At 47.0% G+C, this 14933-nt stretch overlaps 2 protein-coding genes across 8 annotated transcripts in view; one reads left to right on the top strand and one right to left on the bottom strand.

Moving 5' to 3' along the window:
* Window positions 1-1250: 1250 nt before the first annotated feature.
* Window positions 1251-12017, bottom strand: LOC308054064 (voltage-gated potassium channel KCNC1-like). 7 transcript variants are annotated; one of them, XM_080366258.1, is made up of 5 exons: window positions 11408-12017; window positions 8951-8997; window positions 7275-7499; window positions 6624-7161; window positions 1251-6019 (listed from the first exon to the last, which is right to left on the bottom strand). In XM_080366258.1, exons 4-5 carry the CDS (start codon window positions 7113-7115, stop codon window positions 5216-5218), a joined length of 1296 nt encoding a protein of 431 aa, XP_080222384.1. In that variant the 5' UTR covers window positions 7116-7161; window positions 7275-7499; window positions 8951-8997; window positions 11408-12017; the 3' UTR covers window positions 1251-5215. The 7 variants fall into 7 exon arrangements, with proteins under 7 accessions (XP_080222384.1, XP_080222386.1, XP_080222387.1 ...); XM_080366260.1 differs by having other exon boundaries at window positions 11752-12017; XM_080366261.1 differs by lacking the exon at window positions 7275-7499.
* Window positions 12018-12027: 10 nt separating this feature from the next.
* The window catches only part of LAS1L (LAS1 like ribosome biogenesis factor), a 28565-nt gene continuing 25659 nt past the window's right edge, over window positions 12028-14933 (top strand). The window contains exons 1-4 of the mRNA XM_080366255.1: window positions 12028-12256; window positions 12865-12990; window positions 13180-13249; window positions 14382-14463. Coding sequence (XP_080222381.1) covers window positions 12060-12256; window positions 12865-12990; window positions 13180-13249; window positions 14382-14463 — 475 coding nt within the window. The 5' untranslated portion in view covers window positions 12028-12059. The remainder of the gene's footprint in view (window positions 12257-12864; window positions 12991-13179; window positions 13250-14381; window positions 14464-14933) is intronic.

Below are 14933 nucleotides of genomic sequence, written 5' to 3'. Positions count from 1 at the left end.
CTCACTTGGTACTATGTAGCTGGGTCCTGGCTGACAAAGACCCTGCTCTGGCTGTTGTGGTTTTGTGCTTGGCTTCTGCCTCCCTGATAGCCATTTTTGACTTTTTATTCTGATTCAAAATAAAAGCACATTACCAACTGCTGAGACCCCTCTGGGGTGGGAATCCTCACAAATTCCACTTTCGCTGTACATGAAAGACTCTTACCTGAATCCCACAGAGTAGGTGATGCCATAGCAAAGAACGCCTTGCAACGCCCCGCACTCTGGTGACCAGGAAGCTGAAGGTTTTTGGGTCAGGGCAATGCACTGATGTAAAATGCCAGCCATTTCTCTGGCTTTCTGCCATGAATCCCAGCCTTCTCAGTGCTGAAATCTGCTGCAGGCTTTTTCATAGTCTGTTGCCAAAGCTCATATCCTCTCCCCTTTTTTCACAAAGAGCCTACCATGCCCTCTCCAAGGGCCGCGTGTCCATGGTCCAGCTATGAAAACAGCAATGGCACAGCAGTTGGGCTGACAGGAACAGCCTGTACTGGCAACACACCCCCACCCTGGTTTCTAGCTCCAGGACTCATCACCGGAGGCAAAGTTTGCTGAGGTGAGCTGGTGGCAGATGAGCTTGTGCATTAGGGATTGTTTCATCCCTGTGCTTACCTTCACCTGGGAGCGTGACCTTTTCCCCCTGTCTCACCGGGCTGCCACAGCACAGCGGGGCTCCGGTGCCACACTGCAGCCCGGTGCTCTTGGGACAGGATGCACGTCGTGCCAGCAGCTCTGGGTGCAGGTGGCTGCAGGGGACCAGGGCACCCTGGGCTAGGCACAGCTGGCCCGGGCAGGCCCCAGCAGGGCAGCTGGGCCGTCAGCTGGGTGGGTGGTGTGATAGGCAGAAGAGTCAGGAGTGAAGGGGTGGCGTTAAGCCCAGAAAAAATGGGGAGGGGAAAGCATAAGGGCTCTTTCTGAAATCTGTGCAGGCTTTTCCTGCTCGCTCCTGAGCCCCGGATGTGCAGATAAAGAAAGGGCTTTGTGCATTGTCTGGGTGCCAGGTTGCAGAGTGATTGTGTCTTAAAATGTAGTGAGGAAATCACTAACACTAAATCTGGCTCTCTGAGCTCATCTGCAAATCAGTTCTGTGCACACCTGCCTGCAATAAGGAACGTGCCCAAAGTCTCCCACAGTTTAAGTATGGGGGAACAAGAGATCTGTTAAGGGGGCAGTGTAGCGTAGCGTAGCGTAGCGTAGCGTAGCGTAAGCAGCTTGGTGGGGTGTGAACTGGCTGCAAAGGTGCTTTGCTGCACTTAGGCACATTCCAGGGTCAGAACTTGGGTTGATAAGTGACTGTATATAACCAGCACTTATGTATGTAATGAAGGATCTCACATGGAGTCTGTGCCTTCATATGCCACAGGAAAGTGCTGGTGATGCAATACTTGATTGCAATAAAGGGCAAAGCAAGAGAAAACACCTATATGTGTTTAACATGCAAACACAATAATAAGGTGTTAATACAGATGTAATGTCGAAAAAGTAAGAAAGATGTAATAAGGCATTATAAAGGCTCATCAAAATCCTTCCACCTTTATTGATTTATTGGCTTAATTTTGGGTTTTATTTCTCACTATCTGAATCTATTTTAATTGGCAGTAATTTCTTTCCCCAGGTTGAATCTGTTTTGCCAGTAACAGTAATAGGTAAGTGATCTCCCTGTCTTTATCTCTACCAATAAGCTTCTCCATCTTATTTTCTCTCCCCATCCCACTGAGGAGAGTAAGGAACCAGCTGTGTGGGCACTGGCTACTGGTCAGGGTTCAGTCACCGCAGTAATGTGCATCATGCACCAGTCTCACACGGGCTATGCAGCACGTGGTGAAATTGCCTGCAGTGTGCTTAGCTGTGTGCTGTTAGCAATTAGTAACATGGAAGAAATGTGTCCTGCCTGCCTGCTCTACACAAGCAGAAGAACTTGGCCAGGATCATGTGACTTCTCAGGCTGTCCCTGTTTATGCCACTCTAGGGCATGGGGTGAGGTGGCTTTTCATGCACAAACCATAAAATGGTCTTGAGAGTAAGCTGGATCCTTGATTCACTGACCACATAGATCTGGATACCCCCAGGGTCCCAGACTGAGGATGCCTGAAGGCCCAAAGGAGCCTCGATTCAAGAGCAGTTGCCCTAGTTTTGACTACCAGTTTCACACAGATGACAGCAAAACCAGGGTAGTGCAGCCACTCCTCACTGCTGGAATGGAATTAGTCCTGCATCTGTACATATGCTCATGAATGCCACAGCTTGGACATGTGTCTAGTTTGGGATGAAAGCAGACAATAGGAGGTGCTGAACTTTGAAAACAGTAATGTAAGAAACCACTTTCTGATCATGTTGAAGTGATCCAGCTGGCCTTGTGGCAGTGGGCTGGGCAAATGACAGGAGCATCTATCTTGGCAACACCTCTGTCTTGAGGCACCTTCTCTTTGCTTTTAGGCGTATGTGAAACACACCCTAAGGATTAGGGAAGTCGCAGGTACTTCAGAGTCTCGTGTAGGTCCTTCTGTCACCTACATCCTTCCATTTCAACAGTTACCTTCTGTTTTTTTTAACAAATGACAGCTAGAACTTAAATGGGGTTTTGAATACCACTGTTTTTATTTTCAGCCCCAAGACATCAGTTCTCCAAGCTTTCAAATCCCTAACCCTAGTGTGGAGATAGTTTTATGATTTTTATGTTATTACTATACAGAAAGCTATTTTTCCACAGTATCTTCTGGTGACTGGACAAACCTCAGAGGCAATTCCGGCATGTAGCCAGGATAATAGATTTCTGTCTTTGGCACTTTGAAACTCAGCTGGATGATTATTCTCTGGAGTGAATTATATCATTCATTGCACTGTTCTCTAAGTTAAGTGTATTTTTTAAGTCATTGTTTTCCTAATATATATATAGCAATTTGACTCTCAGAAAATGAGACTCCCCAAGGACACCGTAACATCTACATTACTATGTTTAAGGAATTGAAATTCAGCTAAAGCCTGGCAACACTTCACAGATGATGATTTTCCATATACTGCTCTTTCACTGAACAACAGCTATTGATCTAACCAATTCTGGTTGCCACAAACTCCATGCAGGTTTTTTGAGCTTGGAGTATGTATTCTTCCTCTGATAAATCCAGTGCTGAGTTCTCAGCAGGGTTAGATCCTTTGATCCAGAGGAACTACTGTTCCTCCATCATATCAATGTCAACTTAATGTTGCTGCTGTAACTGCTGGTTTTATGACAAACGGGAGTGGACACTAACGGATGTGACAGGAATGTACATTTGGATCTGAATGGAGCCATGTTACAGAGAGCAGTGCAACACCCTGTTCTGATGTTCACATCATACTTCCTGTGCAGAAACAGGGCTGCCACATGCCGTTAGAGAGCATCCTCTTCTGGGGGCAGCAGCGAAGGCTGTTCTCCTCAACTGCAGAAAATCTGTCTCCTGTGAAGCATCTGCTGAAAAAAAGGATGTACACCAGCAGAGCTGGCTGAACACAAAAATAACCATTGCAGCATTCTGAACCACCTCCTAACTTCACAGCCAGTAAGATGTAACTGTTCCAGTGGATTTGGCTTGGATTCTTAAATGGGGTCATGGCCTATGATTATACCATGGACCCTTTCCCAGACTGCCGAAAACTTGAGAACAGGCCTGATAAATCTCTGTTAAACTGCTGCAATTACTTTCCAAGAATTTCCAAGAATTTCCAAGAAGACTATACAGATCCACAGAAAACATATCACTACTTTGATCTAATTAAGACAAATCACTATGCACCAGCACGCATGGCTTTATCCTGCGCACTCCTCCACTCTGTGGATAGCAAAAGTGGGTGCAGGAGAACACCCACACCTTCCTTCCACTGCCAGGGTGTCTTCAACCTCTTGTGTGCTTTGTGCCTGAAATGTCTGCAGTGCTTTTCTCTCTCTCTCTTTACAAAAACTAATTCATTGTAATTGCACTAGAACAGAGTAAAATTACCTGTTGTTCCAATAAAACTAAAGCAGCCTCAAAATGCTATCCTGAACAGCAAAATTATAGTGACAGGCAAAACTTAATCAAAATCACAATTAAAATGCAGCCTTAATGAAATTTAAATACATAAATGTTATTGTATACAGAACTTTTTTACTTAGTAAACAAAATAATTTTAGCACATCGTCTTGCTATGTAAAAAATGGGATGTGGGGTTTTTTCATACCTCAACAATACTTGTTATTTCAAAATTCAACATAGGTAACAATTAAGACTACCCAGTTAAGAGATAAATACTCCTAGTTTATATCTCTGCCTTAAGGAAGTAAATGACATTAAAATTATATTGAGTACTGTAGATTATGTTCTTCCTTTTGAACAGCAAAACCCACACAGGTATTTTAGCTAACAGCTCAGTGACTTCATTACAGAAAAATCCAGAACTGTTGAAATATGTTGATCCACTGGAAGTGTCCAATGCAATGCTGATCTCCCTGAGGTCAAGGAAGAATTGCCATTAACTTCAGCAGAACCAAAAAGGGTTTGCCGTCAGAGGGCTTCCTTGCTGCTACCCGAATGCCAAAGCAATTCCTGTGAGCCTGCAAAGCAGGTTATCAAACAGTGCTGGCTCTCAGGACTGCAGATACCCAGTTCAGCCTGCTGCCTTCCTTACATCTGTGTGAGGGCAGGCAAATCAGATGCAGTGGCTTGTTAAGGTAAAATGAGGAAACAGAACACTGTTAAAAAAAAAAAAAACAAACCACCCACGCTTCCTCCCCACTGTCCGAGCAGGACCGTGCACAAATCTTCTTTCCCAGCATGCAAAGTGTTATTATGGTCTGTCAGGTGATGGAATGCATAGCTAGCATCATGGGTTGTATGCCAGCTGAGGGAATATGCTGCGGCCCCAGGTCATGGAACTGAGCTATGTGGTGCACGTTCAGGCTATAATGCAGCATCACAGCCTGTCTCCGAAGAGCTAGATGAGAGAAACTGTGGCATGTAAAAGAGCATGGAACGAAGTACAATATGAGAAAGACCCACGGGATTTGACAGGTCTGATCAAGTACTGCAACCTGAGGCCTCACCAATGGTTTGAAATGTGCTAAGGCAGCAAGTAAATGGAGTAAGAACTACTTGCACTCCCTTCCCACAAAAGGGAAGGTTTATTGCTAAAAGCAAAGGGGAACGCAGGTTCTGAAGTGTTAAAGTTTCTTGCTCCTTTTCAGCTTCTGTTTGAAGATAGCAATGTCATAATAGCTTTTAAATTTCACCAGGAAAATGGGTATTGGGATGATAATAGTTAACATGCCGAACACCGCAGCTAAGGCTGCTGTCACTTGGCCAGCTGTGGTGAGAGGGATAATATCTCCGTAGCCCACTGTAGTGAGCGTGATCAAAGCCCACCAGAAGCAAACAAGAATGTCAGTGAAGTGCAGCTCCCCTGTGTAGGAGGGGTGGCTACCCAGCAACTCCCCATAGAAAAAGAGAGAGCCAAAGAAGAGGGTCTCAAAGGTCAGAATCATCAGCAGGATAAATATCTCTCTGAGGATAGACTTGAGGGTGTAGCACAGAACCCTGAGGATCAATGGCGTTTCTATCAGCTTGGATATCTTCAGGAGCTTGAGGAGATAGACAACGCGAACAAAGCCCAACCAAAGTCCCAGGCTTGGCATTCTCTGAATCTGCCCAGCCACAAAGAGTTCAATATAAACCGGGAAGAGAGAGAGGAAGTCAACCATGTTCAGCGGATTTTGGAAGAACAATTTCTTGTCTGGGCAGAAACAAAATCGCACAGAGAGCTCAAAAGTAAACCAGAGGACACAGAAAAGCTCCAGATGAAGCAAGTAGGCAGGCTGGTGGTAATAGGGTTCACGGTCATTGTGGGAGACCTCAGAATAGCCAATAGAGGTGAAGTTAGCAGTAAAAAACTCAAATTGTGCCTTGGTCTCCTCACAGAATATGATGACAATTCCAACGATGAACAGCAGGGAAACTAAAGCCAAGCACTGCAGAGGGAGGAAAGGGCACAAATGCAATTAGTTCAACAAACATGTATCACATAACCTCATTGCCCCAAAACAAGCCCAGGATCACCTCCACAGGCACGGTACAGTCCCAGACTAATTTTCTCAAATCACCATCATTTTGTTTACATGGGGTGCATTTTCTCCTTCCAGGTTTGCAAAATAATAGAGAAGATTGGAATAAAATAAACAACGCCTGAACTCCCATATTGGAGTTTGTAAGGAAGGGGAAATGTCTGACAGCTGGAGTAACACAGACAGACTCACACTGAGAGCCACTTTGGCACCAAATGTTGGCTCCAGAAATACCAGCAGCACAGAAAACGTCCTCTGCTGTCTCTAACTTGTTTGTTGCTCTGCACACCTGACATTTTAAAGAGGCACAGAGCATGCATTTTGTACATAGAACAAGAGCAGGAGAGAAGGAGGAGATATTTGTTAATGAGAAGACAGCATTTAATTTTCTTTTTTAATCTGGGATTCAAAGTGTACTTATCAAAGCTATGAACCCATTATCATTTTTCATGGATTCATTCCAGTAATCCCAAAGGACACAGGCTGTGTCCATCTCCACACATAGTATTACCTTAGCACTGAAAGAGGAAAAGGGTTTTTCAAAAACAGACCAAATCTTTGGCTGCCACCTGGTTCGCCAGCTGAAATCCCTTCTTTCTGTCTGGACTATGAGGCACTGATCATCAGTCTGTTCATTTTCATCCCAAATGTTAAACTCCTCTGGCTGCACCTCTTTGTTATTCAGCTTCAACCAGCAGCAGGATGCTAGCTGTGTCTCATTTATTTCCCAGAAAGCCAGCTCTTCTTCTAAGACTGACCTACAGATATCAATGGGACAGTGGAAATGTTTGGTCCTATAATAGTTCAACACGTAGCTGAAGATTTCAGCACTCCTATCAAAAAAGAACTCTTTGGTGGCGGGATCATAGTCGTAGATGCTTGGGGCATGGGGCTCTGTTAGGCTGCACAGCTTGGTTCCTGGGAAGGTCTGGAGGGTGCTGCTGTATGTCTCATATCTCACTCCCCCAATATTCAGGATGATTTTTTCCTTGGAGCCTTCCATCTGTGAGGGAGAAGGGAGGTGCAAGTTCTCATAGGCTCTTGTTTATCTTCAGTAAAAAAGAGAAGAACACAAATTAAAGGAAGTAAAGCAAAGCAAGTTTCAGAGCAGGAAGGTTTTCCAGGGTACCTCATTCCAGTGCTTTTAAAGCACATTTTATACCTGAAACCTGCATTTCCTGTAAGCAGGAAGGCACTTCTGCCATTCCCCATCATGTCCAGCGCCTGTTCCTAGACTCTGCTCCACAGCCATATTGTCTCAGCACTTTTCAGGAGATGCATCAAACAAAATGACAAACATCTGGTTTGCACTGCGGTCCCTCTCAGCTTCTCCCCATGGAGACAGTGAACACAGTTCAGCATCTGTTCCACCACATTTGTTCATACACTGTAGATAATCATTGCAATAAACTCATTTGAGGTAAAGTTCTCATTCCCAAGACATTTCTTCCACTATCCCTCCCCTTGTCTATTTCTTTCATCTCCACCCCCAATTTCTTTCTCCACAGTTTCTTGCAGAGACCTTCAAGTGCCAAAGAGGTCATCAACAGCTTATCCTCCAAGCAAGTTTTTGAACATAATCTCCCATGTCTAGCCTAGCATAACAAGTTTCACGAGAGACCCTGCTGCCTGGTGGGAACATTTAGGCTGTCTGAATTATGCTTCTTCCTTGAGTCTTCCCTGTACAGAGTCCCACTGAGCCAAAGCACCTTTCCCTCTGCAGGAAGCTGCTCCTTACCTGGAATCCATAGGCAGGATTCCTGGGCTAGATAGAAACATAGAACATTCCTGCATTTCCTTTAGGGCTGGCTGACATCTCAGGATAGCACCAGAACCTGCTGCCAAGGTCTCTGGCATGCTCAGTTGCTTATTTCCTGTAATACATCCTCTGGTTTGCTCCTCAAAATCCAACATACCTGGGAGAAACTGGAGCCCTGCTTTATGAACCTCATTCTAAGGAGGGAAACCAATGATCTCTGTAGCCTCAGGAGCACGCAGGAGAGGTGCAGAATAGGGGTAGGATGTTCTTGAGACAGTGACTAGGGCTGTCTTTCACCCACATATCCACTTCTGTCTGTATCCTTCTGTTTCTCCTCCTCCTTTCCTACACATTTCCATCCAACTGTCTCTTATGCCCTGCATTTCTAGTTCTGGCTTTTCTCTTCTTGTAACAGAGCAAGACTGTCTACTTTTCCTGTTTGGACTCTCTTACCCAGGGATGGCTGCTCAGTGTGCCAGGACCATGCACACAGAAACTCCAGCTGTCCCTCCGCTCTTTTTTGCAGAAAGTTCTGAGCATGGGTCACAGGTCACACTTCTGCAACAAACCTTGCTATCCAGGACCAGCAGGGAAACAAGCCCTGCGCAAGAGGAGACTCCCAGAAGTAAAGAACTACATAGAACACCTCATTCAGCTTTATCAGGAGAGGCTGGAAGCTGCAGCTTGGTCACACAACCGTGGCACAAGAGAATTACTGCCCGTCTGCTGTTCTTGCCAATCCCAGCATAAGTGAGGCTTGATGCAGCTTCGCCCTAAAACTTCCACTGACCAAAGAGAACAGGATTGAGCATAAGGACTTAAAGTGTGCAGGCATTGCTCAGTACTTGCTGCACTGGAATCCACACAGCACAATTCTAAGCAGGTTAGATTAATTCAGCACTTAGTAAATCTGGAGTTACATTACTGGCCTCTTTTGCCAAGCTCTCTGGAGAGCACACTGATTTTTGAGATCCCAGCTAAACTTGCCTTTATCTGCTTAGAACGCCAGATACCTCTTACTCAAAGATAACAATCACCATGTGAGAAATGAGCCGAGAAGTGTCGTTTCATATTCTTACCTTGGTGCTATTGCAGCAACTCTGCAACCAGAAGAAAGGAGAAGAGACTGGGAAGAACAGGGGAAAATTCAGTGAAAACAGGATGTTCGATGGCTGGTCTCCAAAGCTTAAGCCTCAGAGATGCCAGAAAACAAAACCAGCAAACAGCACTGAAAAGACGCAGAGGCCCCTCTGCCTTGTTCTCTGCCCTGTCAGCAGTCCCTCTCCCTACTCCAGGGGATAACAGTCAAACAAGAAGGCAACAACGTTTTGGCTACTCCGCCACCCACTGCTCTGCTAACAACCTCAAAGGGACATGGTGTTTGGGAAATGAGTGGAGCTCAAATGTCTTGGGACCAATTACAGATTAAACTATCAAGCCACAGAAAGGCACACAAAGCATCGTTCTTTCTTGGCTGTGCCTTATTCAAGTTTGAGTTAGAAAATAATATATAAAAAACAGGAGCAAACAAACAAAAAAACCCACGTGACCTCCCATCTTCTTGTCATGCTCTCTCCCTTTTCAGTTTAAAGGGCTTTTTCTTAATTTCTGAATGACCCAAAACTTAACCCTTCGCACCCACTGATTTTAAATGCTTTTTTTGTCATTGATTACTCCAGGAAGAAGGTTGGCACATAGACGCTAATCCCAGTCAAGAAGGGAATGCTGCCTGTGAAATTCCCTTTCAGCTGACGTTCCGAGGCTGTTCCTAGGTATCACCTCTGCTTACTTCAAACTCTCTGGAAAGAAAGCAGGAAAAGGAATTTCCTTATTCCCAGCAAGAGCAAGACTGTTCAGGAAGGCTCTGGGGGCTCCCTTTTCAGTTATACAAATAAAAAGCAGATTCACATTTCTTTAGAGGAAGTATCATCACAGTTCACTTGCTGGATTTTCCATTTTAATCCACTACCTACATTACCCTGACACACTGAAATTTCTTTTCTTTCATATAATAGGTTTTCCATTTAGACCTTTTACCTAGCTAACAGTCTGTTTCTTTGCTCCTCATTGGCACTTAACCTGCAGGTGCAAGTAACCCCACTCACCCTAACCATCCAGATTCCCAAGTATTACAGGGACACCACAGACAATCCTGGCAAATCACTGCCAATCTTGTGCGGGACATTCTGGGCAACAGGCCATCTTTGCCTATCACCTCCTGATTCTGTACTGAGCAACCTCGTAGCCAGACATCACAAGCAGAGCAACAGCGCAAGCATAATTCCCCTTACACCCAGACTCGAAAAGGACAAGAAACATGTGAAATCTCTGCTGTTTCAGTCCTTGCGCCTTTCCATCTCCGTAACAGACATCAAATGGTTCACATCTTTCTCCCTCAGAGAGTACAAATGAAAAATACTTTTAATTTCTGATGTCTCTGAGGTTCTGGAAGCAGGTGATCTGATCAAGCTTGATGTATCCTATCTGTTCCATAGCACTGCAGTATTGGTCTTTTACAACCTTTGCACTGCAGTTGATTTCTGAAACCCAGAAATAATCTGGCAAGCAAAATGACACATGGTGTTCCTATGCTCTGAATGAGACCTTTTGATTGCAGTAAACAGCTTGTCCTTTCAGAACATTTTTTAAGCAGATGAAAAGTGCAACTCAATTTCCAGAGAACAGGGCTCTATTCCAAGTTTTCTCCCTGCCTCATATCTTCTGAGAATTCACTTTCACAGCTTGAGGCACTGCAGGAGTTTGGCAAGGAATGTCAAATCTGTTCCCTCAACCTCACACTTCTTTTGAGTAACGAAACTCTTGTTTCGATTTGGCCTACATTTATTCACACCAAAGAACAAAAGTGGACTTTTCGGGGGGGGGGGGGGGGGGGGGGGGGAGTGGGGAGGAGATTGGAGCTGTAATAAACTGAGGCATTTTTCGAAGATAGTATTTTAACAGACCTCATTCGGTGTTTCTTTCCCATAGTATTTGGTATTTCATAAATGTTCTGTACAGGGCAGAAGTTCTATAATTTTCTCCTGTTTGCGCATACTCAGGTACACATGCGTATGTACTCAGGCATACTCACGTTAGTCTACATTGGGGTGTGTGTGCGTGTGTGTGCTTCGTTAACTGCATTTGTGCTAGAATACACTAGTAGGAGTTTAAACTTCCCAGTGTAAGCATTTCTTTAGAGAACACTCATAAAAAAACTGGTGAGGATTATTAACAGTTTTGCAAACAAAATCTTGCTTCAGAACATTGGACATACTGAACAAAAAAGCATGAGCTATCCTTGGGGAAAGAAGCTACTCTTTCAGTGCTGGAGATAGCACCAGAACCGACAGGCTTGGCTACTAGCAAAACCGGTGCAAGCAGCTTCTGTGGACTTCCACCTCCAGTGCTTTTTTCCCATCCCATATTTCAGTTCTACCTCTGCTGATGTCTAACACAAGTGTATTCCTGGGATTATGCAAACAGATCAGTGAAAAAATGTCTAAAAAAAACACTTCAAAAGATAAGCAGTTTATCACCTGGATCAGTCCTTGATTCAGCCTGCTGCAAAAACCTGTAAAATGATGCAACTGTACAAAAGGGCAGGTAAAGTCTCCTGCAAGCACGGGTACGTGCAACCAGGCTGGAAGCTCGGGGACCCTGAAAGCTCCGCGCTGCTTTAGCCGGGCCAGCTGCCGCCTCCCTTCAGGCCGCGGCGGCCCCCACCCCAGTCAGCTCCGGCAGACACTGCGCGAAGCCCGGCGCTGTCCGCTACCACCGGGACCGTGTTCCACGTCCCACCGAGCGCAGCGCTGCCTGCCCCGAAATCCTCCGGCCGCCCCTCCTCACACCGCTCCCCTGAGGCCAGCCCGACACCCCTCACCGTCCCTCCGCTCCCCACAGCCACGCAGGGGAAGAACGCGCCCGTTCGGCGCCGGCCTCAGCAGCCCACGGGCCGCAGGCCCTGCAGGGAGCCGCTGCAGGAGGCCCCCCTACACTTGGGAGCGAGTCCTACATCGCTCGGACGAGCCTAGCGTCCCCGCGGGCCCCAAGCCCCCTGCGGACCCCATCGCCAAGTGCCGCCCTCCCCACCCCTCCCTCCGCCCCGGAAGCGATCGCGGCGCGGGGCGGGGGAGCGGAATCGGGGAGCGGAAGCGGAAGCTGGGTGCGAGCGGGCGCAGCCGCGGCGGCATGGCGGGCCGCGCAGGGCTGGCCTGCCGCCCCGGGCGGCCGGGCTCGTCCCCGGCCCGCAAGCGGCTCAAGCCGTTGCGCACGGTGGTGGCGTGGAGGGGCAGGGCGGAGTGGGACCAGGTGATGGTGGGGCTGTACTGCGGGGACAGCCGGCTGCAGCAGGAAGCGTTGGACCGGGTCTCGGCCTGGAAGAGTCGGTACGGGCCGCGCACCGCGGCGGGGGGGCCGCCGCCTCTCCGTCCCACGCTGCTCCCGGCGCTCCGTGGCTTGGGCCCGCTGGGCGCCCGGGACGCAGCCGCAGCCCCCTGGGTGCTGTGCGAGCAGACGGCCGGGGCCGGGCTCCCTCTGGCTGGCGCCTTGGCGCAGCAGCTTTGGGGCGCGCAGCTCAGGCCCGAAGCAGGCAGGACCGAGGGTAGTGGGGCAGGCAGAAGCCCTGTGTGGCCACAGCTTCGCAGGGTGGTTTTTGAAGGCAGGGTGCTGCAGTGAGCATATCCAGGGCCCCCAAATCACTTTACTCTGTGTTGCCACTGCTGCAGCAGCACACAAGACCAGTCTAGGTATGGCATCTTGTATTGCGTATGTGCTTGCCATGTCGGTAAGTATTCGTTTAACATGTGCTAAGGAGCTGCTGTGTAATCACTGTTCCAAATAAAACTCTGGTAAGAGGCTTTGACGCCGTCTTTCTACATACCATTTTTCAGGCTGTTATGTACCACAGAGCAGAAAAAGTAGCCAGAAAGTTACTCTTTTTGCGGGGGGAGTGTATTCTTGCGAGACTGCTCGCTTTTTTGTCCTTTATCTCTAGGTATGGTCCCAAAATGCCTCTTGCAGTGGATTGCACTGCTGAACTGATTCGTTGCAAGGTCCTGGATTCATCTGGCAGATTGAAGTCTCATGAGCTCATCCTCTCATACGGGCTGGCTCTTGTAAGGTAGGGCTCTGAAGGCCTGTGTGCTGTGAGACAGAGAGACCCAGACAGATGGCGTTATTCAGCTGTCTAATTTCACTTTGCATCTCTGGGACCACAGTCTTGTACAGTGTGTGGGGAATTTGTCTCTGGGGTCCCAAGTTGCTCAGCAGCTCTTGATAGTCATTTATCTTTTCTGTAACCTGCATGCAGGTTTGTCAACTTGATCACAGAAAGGAAACAGAAAATGGTCAGCATTCCTCTGAGACAATTAGCTAAAGAGGTAAATACTTAATAATAGTTACTTGATAACTTATTTCTATACAGAGAGCATGTGCGTTGTCTGTTAGCAACACTGGGCAGAGGGAGTTGGGATCGCTCTTTTGTAACCAAAACAATGGCTATAAATGCCAGTTCTTTCCAGCTGCAGAGTTTTAAAGAGGCTTGATGTAACTATGCCTAAAACTTTCTTCTTTGAAGTCAGATTAAGAGTAATAAAGGGTGATGATCATTAAAGTGTTCTGAATCGTGTGTGATCAGAAGTCTTGATTTACATGTAGATAGTCTTACTTGACATACACCACGCATTTTTGCTTCTAAGCTACTGAGGTATGGGGGGGGAAAAAGCTTAATCTGTGGTTTTTAAATTCTAGTCTCTGACAAGCAAGGTTATACATAAAAAGCACTTGATCACATTTGCAGGCATTTTCATCTTGTATCTCTTGCTTGAGGTACGTTTGCCCACTTCTGTGTGGAGGAGGGGAGGTTCAAGGTGTAGTTGTAGTAGCAGGATCAACTTGAGTCCTTTTATTGCGAGCTGCACTGAACATTGTATCTGGCTCTGAACAGCAAGTTTTGAAAGGGAAGAAGAGACAGTATTTGAGACTCACCTGTATATGCAGCCTTGTCTGGGGCCCCAGTGGGACACTGATGAATTGATTTTTTTTTTTCTGTGTTTCTAAGAAAGGTGGCGCTGCTTCTCACCTTTTAAAACTGATCAAGCTTAAAAATAGAGGTCTTGCATAGTTAAAGTTAACTGTCTGTAGGAAAGTGGCAGAAAACTGCATGCAACTTAGAGTGTGTGTGCTTTGAGTATTATTTATCATATGATTTGTCAGTTTAATCTAACTGCTTTTCAGTATCTTGTCTAAAAAGGCATCTGTTTTGCAAGTAACGTTGAAGAGCGTAAATTGTAAAATCCCAAGTTTGTACGGATACTAGGCCACCAGAGAAGTGAGATCAGAGAGGAGGAGATCTCAGCCCACCCTTGGAGGGTGGGGGACTGGGGTGCAGGAGTGGCCTGGAAGAGGCTGTTCCCACTCAGGTAGAGGTTCTCTGCAGCCTTGCAGGGCTGCATAGAGTTGTGGCATGATGCAGCAGGAGATGTGGTGTAACACCTGTACCTGTTCTTCCAGGTGGATATCCCCATCTGGGTTGTGGATCTCCGTCATGAGCTGACCCACGGAAAGTTGCCACAGCTGGCCCTGTGCCGCAAGGGTGAGTGCTGCTGGCGGGCGCCATTATGAGGGCCTAGCCTGAGGTGGGCTTGGGGTGGCAGTGCCAGTGCCGCAGGCCCTGAGCGAGCACCCCTCCCTCCATTTTGGGACACTACAGGGCAGGCAGTGGGCAGGAAGAGCTGTGGTGTGAGATATCGGGAGGGTTTGCCACTGCTCGCTGTGGATAGCTGAACTGTGTCCAGTGGCTCCAAATTGTGATGCATCACAGGGTAGGTGTTTACAGACTTTCTCCCTCCCCTGAAAAAAATAATGGAAACAATATTCGGCCCTCTTGCTTCTTTACGGCACAGGAAGGTCTTCTCAGGGAAAGAGGTAAGTGCTGTTCCTGGTGGCTCTGAGATACCTGAGACCTTTAAAAATCCCATTCAGGGAGAAATGCAGTAGGTACTGCAAGCCTGAGTGAATGACCAGCCCGTGGCATCTGAAGGGATTCCTGGGAATTTTGGGTTA

The sequence above is a fragment of the Falco punctatus genome, assembly GCF_963210335.1.
Source record: "Falco punctatus genome assembly, chromosome: 15".
In the NCBI taxonomy this organism is placed as follows: Eukaryota; Metazoa; Chordata; class Aves; order Falconiformes; family Falconidae; genus Falco; species Falco punctatus.
This window is presented reverse-complemented; position numbering and strand designations above follow the sequence as displayed.